This window comes from Mycetomoellerius zeteki, unplaced genomic scaffold (genome assembly GCF_001594055.1).
Source record: "Mycetomoellerius zeteki isolate Tzet28-1 unplaced genomic scaffold, Tzet1.0 scaffold92, whole genome shotgun sequence".
Lineage (NCBI taxonomy): Eukaryota > Metazoa > Arthropoda > Insecta > Hymenoptera > Formicidae > Mycetomoellerius > Mycetomoellerius zeteki.
In genome coordinates, this window is record NW_017257958.1 from 299420 (window position 1) to 320373 (window position 20954).

A 20954-nucleotide genomic window follows, 5' to 3' on the forward strand; every position below is an offset into this window, starting at 1 on the left:
CTACAGTCGAGCATTCCCCTGTTACAGTCGAATTACAGGGGAATGCTCGACTGTAGTTGGTTGGTTCTTGCATTCTAACCCGTTTCGAACCTTCGGTGGAAACTAGAGTACTGTAAATATCGCCTCACTGATTGGTTGCTGCTCCGCTGCTCGACGCTTGCTGCATTCAGTCTGCACTAGGCATAATTCACACTAGACGCAGCAAGCGTCAAGCTGCGGAGCAGCAACCAACCAGCAAGGCGATATTGTTTACACCACTGTAAAAATCGCCTCGTTGATTGGTTGCTGCTTCCACTGCTTGATGCTTGCATGTGAATGCACCTTTACTCACTCCAACGCGCTTGATAGAGTGAGGGTGCTATTACATAATCGCGGAAACACATAACCAATCAGAAGTGATCCGCTGTTGTGGTTTCGCATTTTACCAATTACTGATTGGTTGCACGCGTTTCCGTGCTCATGTAATGGCACGGGCTCTCAATAGGAGCTATGGTAGGAGCATGTTGGATCTTGCGACGCGAACAAACCTCATATATTTCCACCAAGAAGTTAAACACAAGTTGTGAAACTGAGCACTTTCACATGTGTTATATTACTTACGTTTATTATTTTGTAATAATTACATTAAATACAAAAACACAATTATCTTTTTAATATATTTATAAAAGTGTCACGTGGTAAGGAAATTTTTCCTATCATCTTCATTTTTTTCTTTCCTTCTGCTTGCTGCGCCAGCAATTTTTTTCTTCTAGTAACATCACCACCGTACTGAAAAAAGTAAACACAAAATTAATGAAGTAATCCCAAATTTAAAGTCTGCTCTTATTTTTTTAATATAAGGTATACAAAACATTTACTTACTAATTTTGCTGTTACATCCTTTTTATAGGGCTTCAAAGTTTCTCTCGCAATCACTTTACTCCCTACTGCTGCTTGAATTGCTATTTCAAACAGTTGTCGAGGAATAGTGTCAAGAAGTTTGACACATAACTTCTTGCCTATCTGAGACGCTTTTGTTCTATGTACAATTGTGCCTAATTCTTCTACCACTTTTCCATTTAATAAAATATCCAACTAAAATTTATATATCAAAATACATGCCATTAAAAAGTTCAACATTAAGCAAGAATAATTTACAAGTGGCACTTAAAAATTACCTTTACTACGTCGGCCACTTGATAGCCATAATCTTCGTAATCAAAACTAGCATAACCAGAACTTATACTCTTCAAAGAGTCGTGAAAGTCGAGAATTACTTCGTTCAATGGCATCACGTATTGCAGCATGAATCTGTCATTGCCAATAGTTTTGCTCAGTTTTTCTACACCTCGCTTTTCCCAGCAAAGCGATATGATTTCTCTCATATATGTATCTATATATTTTATAAAGCATTGATTAATCTACAAATATTAAATAAAATAAAAATGAGAAAAGTCATCAAATTCCTGATCAAAGTATTCGAAAATGTATTCATTATCTTTTTCCTGATATATTCTTAAATTCAATTCTGAATGAATTAAATTGTACTTTACTATAAAATTACAGATACCTGGCGTAATGATAGTCGCAATAATCATAGGTTCATAAAATTCAGTGACAATTTGGGGGTCTGGAAAATGTACTGGATTATTAAAGATCACTGTATCGCCTTGATATTTCGTTATATTTTTACTGCCAAAAATCTTTGCTTTGTAAGTCACTGCAGGTGCTGTAACTATCGGCTGTGCCTCGTATTCCTGTTCAAGACGTTGAATAAAGACTTCCATATGCAATAAACCTAGAAAACCAATTCTCCATCCCCTTCCAAGTGCAGCGCTGTAATATGATTTTTTTTTTCGTCACGTTTGATCGTTATTCTTGTAGTTTATAATCATTTACGACAGAATTTTATATTATCAACAACATTTATATAGAAAACAATTTTCATTCGTAAAGCTTACAGATGATATAACTTTTACCTTGACTCTAAAGTGGCATTTACAGCACTGTCATTTAGAGCAAGTTTGTCGATAGCTGCTTGTAAAGAGGATAATTGTGACTGATCCATTGGATATACTCCTGCAAACACCATTGGCTTTGATGGCTTGAATCCTTCTAAAGAATCAACAGACTGATGCCGCAGATGCAAAGTATCACCAATGTGAGCCTCCTTAGACTTCATGTTGCACGAAATAGCACCTACTTGTCCAGCAAATCTACATTACATTCAATAGCACAAATTAAAAATCTATCGCACGCACGCACGCACGCACGTATGCACACACACATTTTTATATTCAGGATGTTTGGCAAGAGGAAAAAAATTTAAGAAGTTAAATTAATATTTTTAGTCCCTTAAAGGGTTACATTGATTTGAGGCAATTTATTTTAGATGATAAAATAAGAAATCAAGAATAACAAAATTGATGAATACTTCACTTTTTATAAATGTTTAAATATTCATGTACATATTAGACACCTTACATAAATATTTAACATTTAGAATTTAAAAAATTAAACCAATATCACAATTTTGTTATTCTTGATTTTCGTCTTATTTTATTATTTAAAATTACTCCTTAAATTTTCTCTGATCTATCATTAAACACTCTGCAACTTAATTTATAATAAAGTATAATTAGTTTATATAATAAAATAAATTATACTCACTCACATTGTGTTCACATTTTCTGTGTAAGGTCTGAGAAGGAAAATATTTCGAACTTCATATGATTTTTTCATATATGCAGAACTAATTTGTTTGCCGACTGACAATGCACCATCCTTCACGTAAATTAAAGAAATTGCCCCTTTATGTTTGTCGTACCAACTATCGAATATCAGTGCTCGGAAAGGATTATCTCTAGCTACCGTAGGCGGTGGAATTCTTTCAATTACAGCATCTAGAACTTTATTGATACCAGTGCCTAACTTGGCAGATATTTTGATAACGTCTATATGATCTACGTCAAGTAACATTTGCAACTGTTCTTTGACCTTCTCGGGATTGGCGTTCTTCAAGTCTACTTTATTAATTACTGGAATTATCACAAGATTCTTTTCTCGCGCTAAATAGTAATTGGCTACCGTTTGTGCTTGAACACCATCATTAGCATCAACAAGTAGTATAACTCCTTGACAAGGAGCCAGCGATCGATGAACCTCTGCTGAAAAGTCTACATGTCCTGGCGTATCGATGAGATTCAGAAGATACCGTTTGCCTTGATATGAATAAAACAACGACGCTGTCTGCGCTTTCACTGTGATCCCACGTTCTTTCTCCACTTGCAGATTATCCAGGATCTGCTTGCCAGAGTTTGCCTTTACAGCACCTGTTAATTCCAGCAATCTGTCCGCTAATGTACTTTTACCATGGTCGACGTGTGCGACTATACTGAAGTTACGAATGGCTTCAACTGGTACATCGTACTCTGCATCGGTCGTCGCTTGTGTGGAGAAATACCTACTTGACGAATACGTCCACTCTCTAGAAACAAGGTATAGAACTATAATTGAACGTTTCAATTAGTTAAATGAAGTTTTTTTTTCTTTCAAATCAAGATTCTTATAATTTTATAACCTTTGATGTTTGAAAAGTCTCGTATTGCGAACGGCACGGATAATCTTGGTGTACAATGAATTCAACATAACATTACGCATTTTTATGCGTGTCATATTAAGTAAAATAAGTTGATTATTGCGCGACAATTCTTTATCACGCTCTATTCCGAATGATTTGTAACATTTCCTTCTCTATGCTTCTTCTTCTTCATTTAATGGCTCTCGCCTCGGAGTAGGTAATAGGAGGACGATACGGCCAGTCACGTCTCTTGGAGCACGCAAGCGTTAAGCCCAAGACACAATGGCTGCGTTCAGCAGAACGTTTGTTTTGCAACTGTTGGAAGTTTCCTTCGCGCTAATTGGATCATACTTTTAGATCTAGAAGAATGGTCCTATCTCAGCAGACAATCATAAAACGGTTGCAAAACTGTTGAGTCTGCTGAACGCAGCCAATGCGAGGGAATAGCGATAGCGATAGGAATAACATAGTTTCAACCTATCAGAAACTGTGTATTCCGGTGTATCCGATTTCTAATAGATTGAAATCGTGTTGTTCCTATCGCTATCGCTATTCCCTCGCATTGTGTCTTGAGCTTTACGACCGTTGCGACAATTCTTGTGCTCAGACCCTTACTTATAAATAAATATTTAGTATAATCAGTTCCACTTAAATTTCGATAAAATTACACTCAATCGATGTGTGTTTTCACGTAAAAAATATTTGAGAAGGAAAAAATGGTGATGACCTCTTTTATCACACCGGGGCATGTTCGTAATAGTTCGGATTCCCATCAGAGCCATCAGAGGGTGTTTCCTGATTCCCGAATGTCTAGAGTCCCTAGAAGTAGAGAGTCTGGACTGGTCCGAATGTCATATCATCTTGTTTACTGATTGGCATATTCCGTTAAATCCTAAAATATAGACCAATCAAATGAAAGTGCTCACTGAGCATTCAGTGAACAGTTGTTGTTCTGAATGCACCCGCAATCGGGTGCGATAGATCATGATAGATTTTCTAGCCCAAATATCTGTCAACTTCACTTTTTTTGCCAGTTGGTTCGTTCATTTCGTGCAGAATCGAATGAGCCTGGTTTTATCAACATCGGAGGTAAAGAAGCTAAATTCAACTATTATTCTTTTTTCTTGTCAAATCTTTATTTTTACACGAAAACACATCAATTCGGTGTATTTTCATCAAAATTTGAAGTGTACGAGGTCTTGTTAACATTTACGTCTCATAACGATACGTCTACTCAAGGTTCCCTGTGCCAATTTGACGTGCCTCTTTAGAGAATGAGTATGCACGACACGGAAATTTGTGGATTTCTCTACGTTAAGTCAACGGGAAAAAGATACAACGCAAAGATCGCACAAAGAGTGAGGAAAAGGGCTTTGGCCCTGTCGAGGGTATGGAAACGCTTATGGTGCTCAATGATGAAGTTGGGACCCGGTCTGGGCTTGCAAGTGCAGTTTGATCAGAAACTCAGCTGCCACGACGCTTTGAAGCAAAACGAAAAGGACAGCTCAGTGGTGATACCATCAAATGCCATCATACATCGTATTCTGTCCAGAACGAAGCAATTCGCATTTAGTATATCATCGGCAGTGGATAGGAAGCCTCTGTTATCATTGTCCGCTAATTCAGAGACTGAGACGCAGCGTTGGATGGCGAATATCAGATACTTGTTGAAGCCCAGAAGGCACTGTTGCATTGAGAGATCATATGATGTATCCATGGTTGATAATGCACATTCGAAGGCAGCAGGTTTAATTGGTTGGTATAATTGTCAGTTTGGAGCTAGCCAACGATATAGGCCCGATTTCACTAATATAAGATTAACTTCAATTTTGATTAACTTATTCTTTACGTTTTTCTTATTCTTAAAATTAGGAGACAATAAAGAATAAATTGAACCGAGATTAAAGTCAATCTTATATTGATGAAATCAAGCTTAAGAGTGTTTCTAATAAGAGACACACATATGGCATGACAGTGAATTATTACAGCCTTGTTTACAATGCTAAACAAAGATGAAATGATTGCTGTGTTTTACACTGTTTTTTGCTGGAAAATACCAATATGTACAACTAAACCAAGTATTTAACTTCTGGTGAAGCTAACTGATTGATAGAGAAATTATTCAATGAAGAACAATTAATTATGCAGACTTTATCATTATGTATCTCTTTTCCTTTAAGTAACCAATGTTAATTGAAAAGAGAAAACTATAAGCACATACTCTCCTTTTTTTCAATCAATACTGATACTTGAAGGAAAAGAAAGAAAGTATATAAAAATAGTCCTATACTTTTTCTGTCAATATGTCAATTTTATGTTTTTTAGGAAAAAAACATTTACACATTTGATCTAGATATATACAGGGTGTTTCCAAATTAAATCGCAAAACTTCGGGAGCGTGTAGAGGAGTAAAAAACTAAGAAAAAAAGTCCTATAGACATATGCTCGTTTTTGCTCCGTTTCAGAGAAATCGAAAAAAAATGTTTACATTTCTTGCCATATCTAGCACCGACATATTTGATTACATTTTCCACTTTCTGTTATGAATTTGTCAGTCGCTCTTTGAAAGCCTTTAACAGTAGATGAATTTTGTCTTTTGCAATATGCCGCGTACGTATTCTAATAGTGAATATGCTGATATGGTTTTTGTATACGGTTTCTGCAACGGTAATGCTTTAAAGGCCTGGCTGCTACAAGAGCCGTGTTTGACAGATGCAATGCTTGTATTGCTGCAAGAGGTGCACATTTCGAACAAAATCTTCATTAAAAAGTTTATAAATAAAATAATTAAAATAATAAATTAAATATATTTTTTTCTTTTTTCGTGATTTCCTGCGAAACAAAGCAAAAAGGAGCATATGTCTATAGGACTTTTTTTCTTAGTTTTTTACTCCTCTACACGCTCCCGAAGTTTTGCCATTTAATTTGGAAACACCCTGTATATATTGTTGAAGCCATTCTCAATTTAGTGAATCTGTGAATATCAACGATTTTCATTCTTTGGCAGGTTTATATGGAGATTTGATTGCTAACCAAACAGGAATTTTCATTAGAAATGTTCACACAGGCGAGATAGCTAAAACTTTCAAATGGAAGGAATTCACTCAATTCCATTTAATGACAGCAGGTCGTCCAGAAGATGTAAAGCGTATTTGTGTAATACATACTAGTAAAGAGTTTTGTTGTGGCATTGGAGAACTCTACATATTCTGTCTTGACGCTAATAAGTTACTTCAAGACTTGGTAACACAGGGTCGTGGTCCAAAACGACAAAAATTTTTACATTCTGATGGCAAGAATCTTGAAACGAGGAAACACAATGAAATCAGTAGTCTTTCTTCACCATTAAAGAGTGATGCACCTCTTTGTATGCTTAATACAGATACTAATTGGTGTGTATCATTGTACAGGATGACAACAAAGGTGGCTAGAAAGTTTTGTGTTTATCAAGTTATTAATAATAAATGTATATTTATAGAAAACCTTGGAGTGTTAACTATATTTTATTAAATACTAAAAATAAATTTTGATGTAGAATCTTTAATATTTATATGTTATACTATCCAGATAACACACTGATGTTTTCTGTTATTTTGATAATAAAATGATGTTTTGAATGTGTTTGACATCAAAATGATGACAAATAACGTCAGCTTATTACTTGAGTAATGATTTAATAAACACGCAAAACTTTGTGACCAAAATTTTTTGTCATTCTGTATATAGTAAATTAAGTAACAATATTAATATAATGATGCATAATTAAATTTGAAAAATATGTGAAAAACAGTTTAAGAACATCGATCAGCACTAAAGTTGTGGAAAATATGTACCACTCGGAACCTAATTTAATGTACAGTGAAAAACTTCATTCCTGTAACTACAGAAAATCCAATACTTCTATTGCTTCTGGAATTTATGAAGAAATTATGGATAATATTTGTTATCCTAAAATGTCATTCACTTCCAATGAATATAAGGATAAAGATAAAATTTCATGCAATTTGCAAATGGAACCTCCAGCATTACCACCACGACAGAAACACAGGCTAGAATACGTAGAAGAAGATAGGTAAGATTGTTTTATTTTATTTAGGTACAATTACTTCCTGAGAAAAGTATTAAATATAAAATTAGAACAGTTTAAAAATGTGACTCGGTTTTTCTTAAAACAGAATGGATACAGAACAGTATTTTCATCAAGAAATTTCCAATCATTTTAAATCAAGGCTACAAAATACAATATGTACGCAAAAAAGTACTCTCACAGATTCTTCCAGTTATGTTCCAATGTCACCACAATTGAGAGATAATATGCTTAAGTTTGATGTTTTGGAAAGTTCAAAAGAAAATGACTACGTAATTATGCGATAACATTATATAACGTAAATATATGGATGAGTCAATATATATTTTGATTTTCTAGGATTATTTATTGACTTACCTATCGTAATTGATAAGGATTAAGAAAAAAATCTAATAGATAGCAGAATGATAATAAATATATATAAAATATAGTAAATATATGTATAATGTAGATAGTAAATATATTATATATAAAAAGCCGTCCAAAATGTACTACTTCATCGCCTTTTATATTTTATTGGTAATGTACCATAACGAATGAGAGAGTTTATTAAAATTTAAAAGAATATATAATCATTTAATAAAATCTTTTATACAATACTTATTTTCAATACTGTTGAATCGATGTATTTTTATTTATTTTGTAAAAAAGTGAAACATTTGAGAAAGTAAATGCATTTAATGTCAAACTAAAAATTGTACACAAGGACAATGATTTGTAATTAGTGTCTTATAATTAATGCGCGAGTGAAGTATTTCTAAAAGTGTAAAAAATTTACTGTGAACTATAATCTATTATAAATTATATCACTGATATATATTTTCTATATGTATTTTACTTATTCAAATATTTTTTATGTTACATGATATGCAATATTATAAATAGAATTTTGTCTCGAATTTGGTCGTGAATTATAAATTGTCTTAAGAAAAAATGCCGAAAAAAAGGAGTTGAAAAGATTATGTATTAATTTATGCATGCAACAACATATATAAATTAAATTTAAATAAAATTTGAATAATCTCTAATTATTGACTGATTAACATCGCGATTTTTGTTATACAACAGTATTAATAAGATTAATAAATATTATATTTTGGTTGGAATAGTGGCTCCTTATATTATAATTTATATTTGTATTTTATTTTATACAATTTTTTAATACGAATTTTAATAGATTTTTCTATTTTTTTAGATATGTTCTTTAAGAAAATTAAAGAAGAGAACTTAAGTTCGATTTATTTTAATTATTCTCAAGTGTATTCCATTTTTTGGTGTTAATATAAATGTTTCCTCATTGCGGACGTAAGGTATTTCTGTTTTCTCGCAAGGTTCGACTTTATAGTTTCGTAGCATCTTTATTAGTCCAAGTTTAACCTGATAAACGGCGAAGCGAGCACCTGAAAATAAAAAAAATTATTACATCTTACATTTTATTTGAAAAATGGGAACATATATTCTTAGGATATAAGATGTCTCCTGGATGTTTTTCGGATGTCCCTCGAAGATCTGCTGTGTAGGATAAACAGGATTGGTAAATAACGCGTTACTTTGTTGGTTGTTACCTTGTTATAATAATGATTTGGTAATGACATTGTGAATTTTTTATGATGGTAATGCTAACATCAGAGTTAGAAAAGTCAATTGTTGCTTGTAATGAATTGAAAAAGTCATTCGTTACTGAAAAACATAACTCCTAATTTGTAACGCGTTACTTTTTATACTTATAACTTTTTCAGTGTAATACGGGCAACTGAGAGTAATTCAACGCTGTTTTTGGTGCGCCAAATTAATAATTTAATTTGTTACAATACATACAAATTGTTTGTTCGCATGTACACGCTGTAATGAATTATTTTGCTGAACATGGCTCGGAAGGAGCTGAAACGTTCAAATAATTAAGTCGAATATAATACAGACGAAACACATGCAAACAAACAATTTGTATGTATAGTAACAAATTAAATTAATTTGGCGCACCAAAAACAACGTTGAATTACACTCAGTTGCCCGTATTAGCGAGATTAAATTGTTAATTACATCAGAAAATCCACAATAAAATATTATATTTCTATTTAAGATTAAGATTGCCAAATAAAAATTTTCCGATTGAAAGTAGCGCGCAAAGAAAGAAAAGAAAGGTGATATTTAAATTTAATTATTTTACTGTACCAATGCAATTTCTTGGCCCATCGCCGAAAGACAGGAAGGACATTGGATGCCTATTTTGTACAGCCTCCTCATTAAATCTTTCTGGATTAAAGATATCTGGCTCTGGATAAACACGCGGATCATGTTGAAGCGCGAAAATAGGAATCCATACTTTTTGGCCTTTTGGTATGGTAGCTTTAATACCATTGAAAGTATAACTCGACATCGATTTTCTCATGAGAAACAGTAAAGGTGGGTGTTTTCGTAAAATTTCTACAATAAGAATAACATTAAACATGGAAAAGTTACGATAATGTATATGCATTAAAGAATTAAGAGTTAGTCTTACTAGTGATAAGATTATGTTGTAATCACTATACTATCGTACAATGAATGCAAAAGTATTCATTCGTAGAGAAGATTTTTATAAAAGTCTTATTTAAAAATAAACATTAATTAGTAATATATTAACAATGAATACATTTTGTCCTGATATAAAGAAAAGAACTAAAAAATAAACATGTTCATGATCTTAGTTAAATTCTTAGTTAAGTTTCTAAATTTCTTAATTATGCTTTTTGTGCGTCCAGTAATATAATTTTTAATTTTTTCGCTTATTAACTCTCAACTACATGTCTCATTTTAGAGTCTTAATTTACATGTCTGGGTCAAAGTCAGTTATGGCGTTTTTGACTGGCTCTGTAATTATCACAAATCTCAATCGAAAATATTTTTTTCTAATGAAATACCAGAATGTATAGAATCAAAATATCAAAACAAAAAGGTTTTGATAATAATTGGAAAAGTTATGTCAAAAAATATTAAAGAACAATTTGTGAAAAGAGTGCAATAATCAGTTTTTTTTTTCCCAAAAACCATATCATTATGATAAAAAAAGATACAAATAAAAATAAGTAGTATTTTAAAAAGAGGAAAATGTAAACTTTAAGAAAAAAAATACATTATATTGATTCATTTCAAAAAGTATAATTATTTGCACGAGCGAAATGGGGGCGAAATTTTTATACATGCTCGGAATAATGATATTGGAGATACGTCGGGTGTTTTCTTCTTTAAAAATGCAATGAAAATATTTTATATTAAATATATAATGATTTCGGCATTATTTACTCACGATTTTATAACTCCGAGAAAATAGAGCGATCATTTCGTCAAGACGCCTCTTTCGCCAAAATGCTTTTTTTTTACAATGAATACACGGTTTAATTATAAGAAAACAATACATATACTTGAATACAGTACTAATAAACAGGCACTTACTAAGGTAAACGTCCCAGTGTCCCACATGTGTGTACCTATGTCTGGACATTTACACAAAATTTATTATTAATATTCTTGAGGCTTTCACGGGTGTTACCTATGTGACAATCTTGCGTTTCGCGGGTTTTCTCCGTGTTTAGATCCATTCTTGGAATGGAGAAACACGGAGAAAACCCGCGAAACGCAAGATTGTCACAAAATTTATTATTATTAATCTCAAATGCTTTTTGTATTACAGTATTATAATTTAATTGCATTTAAAGATTACAATTAAATTATAATATTACGTTTTAAAAAGCGTATTTGAGACTAATATTAACTTAAATAAATAAAGTGTTATGTAAATGGACATAGTTTATGTCCGGACATAGGTACATGTCCAGTCACTGGGATCGGACAGTACCTATGTCCAGACAGTTATACAAAACTTTATTTATTTGTATTAATATTAATCTCAAATGTTTTTTTTACCTTAAAGATCAATTTGAATTAGTTGTCTTTTGTCATTAAATATCTATATTATTATTTTCCGCGTTAGCATATTAATTTTCCAATTGTGGTCGAACACTGGGAGTCCGGGACAATTACGTCTCAGTGTCCGACCGGTTTGTCCGGCCACTGATACATACATTAACGCATTCTATTATTTATTTAAATATTTTAATTAATAATTGTTATAAGTGGGTTCAAATAATTTTTCCTTGCTTAAGGGAGTCTTGAGTTTTCAAATGAATACAAATATTTATATTAAAAATCTTTTTGATATTATAAATTGTATTATTTATAAGAACCTAACGCTTTTAAACATCCGGTTACTGGGACATTTACCTTAAAAACGAATTTTCATTTTCGGCAAAAATCTGTCGAATTTACATTTGACGGGTCCAAGCTTAGCAAGTCATTCAAGCCAAACTTTTATTGCATCACAATTAGCATTAAAACAACAACGAAACAATTGCATCTCCTCAATGGGGAAAAAAACGTTTGGAAAACGTTTTTTAACGTTTTTGAAAACATTTAGAAAACGTTTTCAAAAATGTTTAAAATAACGTAAAAGGTCTCATTTTTTTTCAATAAAAAAAAACGTTAATTTAAACGTTAAAAAAACGTTTGTTAAAAGTTAAAAAAACACTTTTTTAGTATTTAAAGAAAATGTTTCTTTAATTGTAAAAAAACGTTTTTTTTTATATTTGAAGGAAATATTTTTTTAATGTTTAAAAAACGTTATTTAACGTTTATTTAACGTTTAAAGAAACATTTATTCAACGTTAAAAAAACGTTTTTTAATGTTAAAATTATTGAACAAAATTAGAAAAAATAACGTATGGTATGTCATATCTTCTTTTGATTCGATCAACTTTTGTTTTCAAACCATAGATAAATATCTATGTTTCAAACAGCGTACCTTTGAAAACCTTATCCAAATAATTCATTTTCTTGATGATGTCATATGTTAAATTTCCATCATGTTTCGTATATTCCTCGTCAATTTCTTCACGCAGTCTATCTTGTATTTTCTGATTTAAAGCCAACTCGTAAAGCGTGTTAGCCATCGTTGTCGATGAGGTTTCATAACCAGCGACAAAGAACACGAATGCTTGAGAAACTATCAAACTGTCGGTAAAATCTGTGAAATACAAATTATTCTTTGCTTGTTACAAATAACTTAATTTCTTATCTAATATTGAAAATTGTGACTAAACTATTTAATAATTGATATACGACTAATGCCGTGCGGGGTCTACAATAGAAGTCGTAGCGGTCGTAAGGGCTTAAGTCATAGAAAATTGACCAATCACAGTTGATTATTCTTCTCATATTCGACTGTGATTGGTCAATTTTCTATAGCTACGTTTACACTGTGCGCTTAGTCCGCCACCTATACGATAGGTGTTTTTGTTTAACCTACAGGATAAACAAGGACATCTATTGTTTAGGCCGCAGCCTAAACGTACGGTGTAAACGTAGCCTATGACTTAAGACCCTACGACCACTACGACTTCTATTGTAGACCCCGCATTAGGTTGAGGCAGGGTCTCGTAACTGCTGGTACATCTCGCGCAATTAATGGGCGAGTTCAAGATGGCAAAGCAGCTAGGCATACTTATCGAGCGATTGAATATGATTGATTGGATCTATAAGTAATAACCAATTATGTTCATTTGCTCGGCGAGCAGGCTAGCCGCTTTGTCAACTTGAATGCGCCCATTGTCTTCCCAGCAAATGACATCACGTCCATTGGCGAGACATCGCGTTTATCTTCTCGTTGTATTATCTCTCGGTTGTTTCCACGTTCATGGCCGTAATCGGACAAACCAGACTAGCCAATAGAGATTGGAGAACTCGCGTATTGTCGATAAAGCGGGGAGCACAGACTCTTGCATAACGCATAACACGTAATGCATAAGAAAATGTACCAATCAAAGCCCTCCGTTTCCTTCCTTTCCATGAAATAAAGAATTCTGATTGATTGAATTTCTTATGCATTACATGTTATGCGTTATGCAAAAGTCTGTGCTCCCCGCTTAATTCCGTCTGACTACGATCATGGACGTGAAAATAACCGAGAAGGAAACGTACAATGTCAAAACAGGGGTGGAAGGCATTAATTGCGTGAACTGTACAATTATCCGACGCGCGAGAAATTTTTTCGCTTTTACTTTTTTATTTTTTGTCAAATACAACATTATCAAATGAATAATTGTTCACTATGAGAATGCATATCGATAGAGAGATATATATGTTTATGGTTAGTATTTCTTTATATCGATTTCAACTTCAAAAGCTATCTCACAGCAATAAATTTCCCTTAGGTGCGCACAATTCTCTCACTTTCCCCTATATTTTTTAATTTTTAAAAAATTCCTTTCAAATAAATTATGCTAATTCATAAAGAACTTAAGAAAGTGAATATTTTTCGAATTTAAATGGATCAATTGCGTTATCTGTGTATCTTTCAATATCAAATTATAATATATAATAGAATTATAATATATAATTATAATATATAATAGAAAATATCATATTATAATATATAATAGAATATCTGTAAGGATTTTCTTTACTGTAATTACAGAATTATATTTTAAAGTTATATTATAACATTATATAAGAATTTATAACAATTAATCATCACATCATTTATAATATGAAATTTAACATTTCGCTTAATAGAATTATAGTAATTTACACGGTTGGAGATGCGCAAACTCATATATAATTTCCTAAAAAATCTTCATGCAAATAATAAAGGCAGACAATATTTACCAATATCACCCATCTTATCCGAATATTTCTTCAAGTCGCGCAGCATATCAATGAAATCATGCCTAATGATATTATTTTCTTCTCTGTAATCCATACTATCAATGACGAGACGCATGAAGAAGTTGGTGATTTCCGTGTCCGGCAAGATGTGACCAAGAATATCGTATAACCACGGAGAAAAAATTTTGATTTTATTTCGTAAGAGATCTGACCAGGACGGATGGAATACATCTCTTCCTATTCTGCGGAATTCGCTATTCTCATTCGATAGAGCATTCATTTCGATGCCAAAGGCGCAACTACCGATAACGTCGGTTGTATACTTGGCCATTAGTTCAAAACACTCTATAGGTTCGTCTTTGTTTACTATTTTTTCTACATACTCTACAAGATGGTTAGAGCATTCTGATATTAACGAAAACATTTCCTTCAGTTTATGAGATGTAAAAATTGGTGACAGCTTCGCTCTTACGGGTCGCCATCTCTTTGGTTCTAAATTGAAGAGATGTTGCGACAGCGGCTCGGCCTGTGATTAACGAAAAAAAAATTGAATATAAATTAGTAAAACGTAAACCCCATAGCAAAGGGTCACATTCACATCACAACAGAGTCACAATAATCAGGAAGAAAAACAAATATGATGTCACTGTAAGACTGTCATAATATATGTAAAGGCTGTGTTCCAAATTTACTGCCAGCACAGAAAATGCTACAGTTTACGTTACGTGCACTATAGATTTTCAGTACTGGCAGTCAATTTTGGAACATAGCTAAAGCATTCGCACATCACCATGGCATTGCTGTGACATCACATTTGTAATAAAGCAGACATTCGCACGTCATCATGACATCATAATTGTTATGATGTAACTGTGACGTTTTTTTGCAAGCGAATTGACCAATCACTGTGGTAGAGATCTAAGGTAATAAAAGAGACGTAAGGTTATAAAAACAGTAGCAAATTCAACATGTTGACTTTCTTAGTGCTTGTATTTTACTGCTTCTTTTTTTTGTGTGCCATAGTCCTTATTAATATCACAAAAAATGAAGTAATTTAATTTTATAAATATCGTCACAATTAATAAAAGAGTGCAATTTTTTAAGGGTTATGAAATTAAAATGATTAATGATATTTGATTATGTTAAGAATATGTTCTTTTTGCCGGTATTATTTGATTAGTCAATAATTTTCTGTCAAGATGAAAAATAGTTTTTCTCCTTTTCTGAGAAGCTCAATCTTTTAATAAACGATTAGGTTGTATAATACCAGGTATTATACAGCCTAATCATTTCTGAGACCATCCGTACTACACCCCTTTTATCTCGGAAAGAGAGCATTTTAGAAAAAAAAAAAAAAAACGTTTCAGACAAGATTTGTATGGTCGAGGTATACATAAAATAGTGTCATTGGTTTGACCTTGAATAGTCGTTTGAAAGTCATAAAGGTCACGTTGATTTTTCCAAATAGTATACCCTATTTTTCATTACATATTCTTATAACTTATCTCGTGCGCTTTCCAAAACACTATAATAAAATATTTTTTCATTAAGAACTTTTTGAGTTATAAGACTTGAAAGTTTCAATATTTTGACAAAATACAAAACATCTTGTAAAACAATAATCTCCAACGGTCTTAATCTTGATAAATGTCATCCAGGACATGATCCTGAACAACATTCAAGAGGTTTTAACCATCGGTCGAAGACATTGCGGTAACTTTCAAGTCTTATAACACAAAAAATTCTTAATGAAAAAATTTGATTATAGTGTTTTGGAAAGTTCTCGAAAAAAGCTACAAGAATATGGAATGAAAAATAGGGTGTACCATTTGGAAAAATCAACGTGACCTTCATATGACTTTCAAACGACTATTCAAGGTTAAACCAATGACATCTTATGTACATCTCGAAACCATACAACTTTTATCTGAAACGTTTTTTTTTTTTAAATGTTCGGTTTCCGAGATAAAAGGGGTGTACGGGTGGGTCTCAGACACTCGGTATATGTGAATATATACACAATGAGTAAGAAGCAATGCAAGCCTACACCGACTTAATCTTTTAAGTTGTATCATTTTTTAAGTAAGGGAGTAATATATCAAAATTTTTGTTAAAAAGTATGTGAAATTATTTAAATTTTGGATAAACTGCTTAAAGTATTCACACCTTCTCGTGAGTGGTGAATCCTCTGTCGGCGAACGTGGAGAAATCTTTGATAAAAATATCCTTAATTAAATCTGGATCTTTTACGACAAGAATAGGTGTCCTCATAGCGAATATTCCAATCAAGGGTTCGTTTTTGTAGTCATTGCACAGTTTCATTAAATAACTACCCAATGTTATTCTTCCGAGCAGAACATCTTTTAAATTGCCAAATCCCGGTATTGGCCGTGGACCACGAATGCCACATGATTTCCAAAAGTAAAAGGTCGACGTGAAAAATTGATAAAGAACAAAAATTACGGCGAAAATGCCGCATAGAATTTCCAAGATTTCCATTAGTTTGCAATCGTCGATTGATTATCACAACGAACGATATTTACTGAAAGAAAAGAATAAACAAATCTTCATTAAATATATTTCCGCCTTGTGTGAAAAATTATAAAATTCAATAAAATTTAAACATAATCCTTAATAAAATGTAAGATGATGTTACATCAAATATTTTAAATATACAAAAAATTTAAACGTGTAAATTTCAAACACTCAAGATCTGAATGTTGTCACAAATAATAGAAGAAATAAAATAAGAAAAAATTTACGTTTATCTGAACTTTAATTCTTGTGACTCATCATTTTTACTGTTTCAGAAATTTAATTTGTATAAGAAAAATGGGAAAGAATTGTTTAAATATCGAATACAATCAATACATAAGTACAATCCGGTGTGTATCCACGCGGTTATGTAAAGAAACAAACTTTTCTTCGAGGGAACAATTATAAATATCTATCATTGCTATTTTAGTAACAGAAAAAATGTACTATGTTAGAAATGTACTATGCTATCGCCTTTTGTACTTTATGCTAATATACGTATAGCATAAATACATATATAGCTAATTAAAATTTAAAAAACTAGATAATATTCAGTGCTATCTTGCATGAAAAAGTTGTTACACTCAATATGTTGTTGACTAGATAAGTTTCTCCATTTAATAAGTGTTTACACTTACTTCTATTTCTAGTGTTTACTTCTAATCTGCTTGATAAATTGAAAAATAACATTTACACTTTTTCATCTTAATCTTTATTCATAATAAGGCTTTCATATTTTCAATTAATAATTTAAAAAGTTTCATTTAACTCGATGTAATTATATGGATTTTTCATTGATAAAAAATATTTAAAGATAATTATTTAACATAAAAATATTTTATATGTATATATAATTGTTTATAAATATTTGATCTGCATGAATTAAATATCTATTTGATTGTACTACTCTATATTTATATTTACAATATGTAACGTAAATATACACTTATCTATAAAAAAAAAAAAGAAAATAATTTAAAAGATTACATATTATTAAGATATACATATATATATATATATGCGTAATGTAGCATAAACTTAAAATTAAACTACCTAATGATGATTATAACGAACTGATGTATGAAATGTTAATGCACAACGAGGTTAAGAAAATCAATAAAAATTATAGTAATTATAAATAATTTTCATCATCGTTGTAATTAACAGATTTCTTCTACTTGTTATTGTGTGTGTTTTCTGTGAAAAGTTGTAAAAAGGCTGTAAAATTAAATTCGATTAATAAAGATACCAGAAGATTTGTGAGTTATCGCCGTGTTTTTTAATTATTGCTAAATTAAGTTCGATTAATTCTAATAATTTTCAAGTGTAGTTTGTCAATGCTAATAGAAATGTTTTACGTGGGGTATTGGAGTTTTCTCGCAAACTTTGATTTTGTAGTTGTCAATATTGGAACATACCTATAAATACATACGTACTCGTACTTGTGTATCTAGGTATATTCAGATACACTGGTAGCTTTGTAATATATCTCAAACCTAATTATATAAATTCTCTTTTTAATATAAACAGCGAAAAAAGCATTTGAAGTTGAACAAAACACAATTACAAGGGTCTGTCAAAAGTGTGAAACCCCTTAATATTTCGGAAACTAAGCATTCTTGAGAAAAATGTTTCAAATACAAGTTGTAGGAAGTTTAAAAAATCTATTTATTGAACACATCGGTTTGACCTTGGATGGCATCGTCAAAGTCGGGTCAAGGTCAAATCGTTTTTTTTAATGGAACGCCCTATTTTTAATACCAGAATCTAATAGCTGGTGTCAAGAGCTTTTCAAAACACTACAATAAAGTTATTTTTCATTAAGTACTTTTCGAGTTATAAGGATTGAAAGTCACAGTACCGCCGGCATTAGCATTACGTAAAGTATCCGACCGACGGCTGAAATCTTTTGTTGAATGTTGTTCAGGGCCATAACCTTGACAATATTTGTCAAGGTCAAGGCCATTGGAAGTTATACCTCTTATTTTCATTTTTACGTAAAAATGGATTTTTAATGCAAAAATAAACTTTCAAACAAAAATAGACTTTCAAGCCTTACAACTCGAAAAGTACTTAATGAAAAATAACTTTATTGCAGTGTTTTCTTAAAAAAAAAAAAGATTTTTTTAAACCCTACAACTTTTGTTTGAAACATTTTTCTCAAGTAGCTTGGTTTCCAAAATATTAAGGGATTTCCACACTTTTAACAGACCCTGTATAAATTAAATATAGTTTTCTGATTAATATTTTTTATTGAAAAAAAATGAAAAAGAGATTTAAATTCATTTCACTTTACTAATACAATTTCAATGTAACCCCTTCTTCCTATCCACCTATTCGGAAAAACTTCATTCAGATATTGGCGTACTCGTAAACCGTAGTGAGGTGACACCCCATCTTGATGGAACCAAATGTCATTGAAGTTTTGACGAGCGATGTTTCGAATTGCCGGAACTATTTCATCTTGAAGCATGACTAAGTAATTGTCAGCGTTTAAATTATCTTCAATAAAGAAAGGCTTCATTTAAAATTCGAGCTCATACGTTGACTTTTTGCTGATTCCGGGTATGTGTATCCAATGAGGATTTTCATCGCTCCAATATCTGCAATTATGTAGATTTACATTCCCAGTTAGCTCAAAAGTAGCTTTATCTGAAAAAATAATGTTGACTACAAATAAAAGATTTCTATCGACATTTAACATCATACTTTCGCAAAATTCAATGCGACGATCAAAATCTTCACATAGCTCCTGCGCCAGATGAATCTTATATGGATGAAATTTCTCCTTTTTTAGAATTTTATGAACTGACATAGGATCGATATCGTGTTGTTGTGCAACTTTGCGAATTGAATTACGTGGATCTTCGATAAAAGACTGTAGAACATTCAATCTTTTATCAGGATTTGTTGCTATTGCTGGTCTATCTTGTCTATTACGGTTTTTTACAAAACCCATTTCTTCAAAACGTTGTACAGTACGAATAACAGACGATTTAGATATACACACACCATTGTCCTCATTCCTAAAAGTTTGATTGAAAAGTTCTGTCACATGTGCGTAAGACCTCCTACGATCACTCCATCCTCGCATCATTAAAAGGGATATACGCTCCTGTTCAGTAAGAGCATTATAAAGTATTTTAAATAAATATTTTATAAACAAAGATAACTATGTGGCGATAGGCAATCTCAGAATGGAGTATCACGAAAAAGTATACCTTCTCAATCGCAGGTCACAGAAAGAGTGAACTTGACAGGAGAGATCTCTAGTTTATGTAGTCTCCAGCTTTGTTGAAAGAATAGGAAGGACGAAGAGAGGATGGAAAAGAGTAGGAGGGAAGGGGGGATGAGAAGGAAAGGATAGGAGGGAAGAGGAGATAGAGATACAGATATTCGCGGGCACATACATGACTCATAAATCCAATCGGGCAATCTCTACGTAATACCTTAGATAATGCTAATGCCGGCGGTTCCGTAACTTTCAACTCTCATAACTTGAAAAGTACTAATTAAAAAGAGGCTTTATTATAGTGTTTTGGCTCTCGACCTCAGCTATTAGATTCTAAAATCAAAAATAGGGTATTTCGTTTAAAAAAATCGATTTGACCTTGACTTGACCTTAGTGGCGCCATCCAAGGTCAAATTGATAGAGTCAGTCAATAGATCATTTTCAACCCTACAACATTTGTATAAAATATTTTTCTCAAAAATGATTACTTTTTAATATATTTAAAAAAAGATACTAAAAAAAGTAAAAATTAATATCGATATATTATATTAGTATATATTAATATAAATGTTCAAATATATAATTATATTACTACACAAACGATAATAGATAATAAATTTAATAAAAACAAATAAAACCAATTGTCTAATTATTTAAAAATTAATATATCTAAAAAAATTTTTTATTTAATATTTATTTATCCAACACTATATCTAAATTGTTTTTCTAAATATCCAAATTAAAAAAACTTCTAAAAATCTTAATTAAAAAACAATATATCTAAATTATTTAATATTTATTTATGTTCTATCTGCAATCAAGTAAATTACATATAATTAATG

The 20954-nt window shown here is 31.6% G+C and overlaps 3 protein-coding genes across 4 annotated transcripts; 1 reads left to right on the plus strand and 2 right to left on the minus strand.

Annotated features, from left to right (window-relative positions):
* Window positions 1-642: 642 nt before the first annotated feature.
* waw (Translation factor waclaw) lies at window positions 643-3775 on the minus strand. The gene is made up of 7 exons (XM_018460185.1): window positions 3560-3775; window positions 2654-3466; window positions 1959-2195; window positions 1550-1815; window positions 1158-1372; window positions 862-1074; window positions 643-768 (listed from the first exon to the last, which is right to left on the minus strand). The coding sequence occupies exons 1-7, from the start codon at window positions 3652-3654 to the stop codon at window positions 643-645; spliced, it is 1965 nt and encodes a 654-aa protein (XP_018315687.1). The 5' UTR covers window positions 3655-3775.
* A 790-nt stretch (window positions 3776-4565) lies between these two features.
* On the plus strand, window positions 4566-8043 carry LOC108730448 (uncharacterized). Its single transcript, XM_018460156.1, has 5 exons — window positions 4566-4648; window positions 4799-5314; window positions 6567-6951; window positions 7350-7631; window positions 7735-8043. Exons 2-5 carry the CDS (start codon window positions 4834-4836, stop codon window positions 7931-7933), a joined length of 1347 nt encoding a protein of 448 aa, XP_018315658.1. The 5' UTR covers window positions 4566-4648; window positions 4799-4833; the 3' UTR covers window positions 7934-8043.
* An 830-nt stretch (window positions 8044-8873) lies between these two features.
* Window positions 8874-17285, minus strand: LOC108730439 (Cytochrome P450 6t1). 2 transcript variants are annotated; one of them, XM_018460143.1, is made up of 6 exons: window positions 17217-17285; window positions 16512-16887; window positions 14346-14871; window positions 12484-12705; window positions 9819-10070; window positions 8874-9046 (listed from the first exon to the last, which is right to left on the minus strand). In XM_018460143.1, exons 2-6 carry the CDS (start codon window positions 16842-16844, stop codon window positions 8874-8876), a joined length of 1506 nt encoding a protein of 501 aa, XP_018315645.1. In that variant the 5' UTR covers window positions 16845-16887; window positions 17217-17285. The 2 variants fall into 2 exon arrangements, with proteins under 2 accessions (XP_018315645.1, XP_018315646.1); XM_018460144.1 differs by lacking the exon at window positions 17217-17285 and adding an exon at window positions 17108-17155.
* Between the last annotated feature and the right edge of the window lie 3669 nt (window positions 17286-20954).

Bases quoted from the DNA above. Each gene is read 5' to 3' on its own strand.
- LOC108730448 (XM_018460156.1), top strand. From the start codon at position 4,834: ATGAGTATGCACGACACGGAAATTTGTGGATTTCTCTACGTTAAGTCA. The intron at 5,315-6,566 runs GTTGGTATAATT...ATTCTTTGGCAG, and splicing joins GAAGGCAGCAGGTTTAATTG to GTTTATATGGAGATTTGATT. The intron at 6,952-7,349 runs GTGTGTATCATT...TGTGAAAAACAG, and splicing joins CTTAATACAGATACTAATTG to TTTAAGAACATCGATCAGCA.
- waw (XM_018460185.1), bottom strand. From the start codon at position 3,654: ATGACACGCATAAAAATGCGTAATGTTATGTTGAATTCATTGTACACC. The intron at 1,373-1,549 runs GTATCTGTAATT...TAAAATATATAG, and splicing joins TGCGACTATCATTACGCCAG to ATACATATATGAGAGAAATC. The intron at 1,075-1,157 runs GTAATTTTTAAG...TATAAATTTTAG, and splicing joins AAGTGGCCGACGTAGTAAAG to TTGGATATTTTATTAAATGG.
- LOC108730439 (XM_018460143.1), bottom strand. From the start codon at position 16,844: ATGGAAATCTTGGAAATTCTATGCGGCATTTTCGCCGTAATTTTTGTT. The intron at 14,872-16,511 runs GTGTGAATACTT...CGTTAATCACAG, and splicing joins GATTCACCACTCACGAGAAG to GCCGAGCCGCTGTCGCAACA. The intron at 10,071-12,483 runs GTACGCTGTTTG...TTCTTATTGTAG, and splicing joins TTTGGATAAGGTTTTCAAAG to AAATTTTACGAAAACACCCA.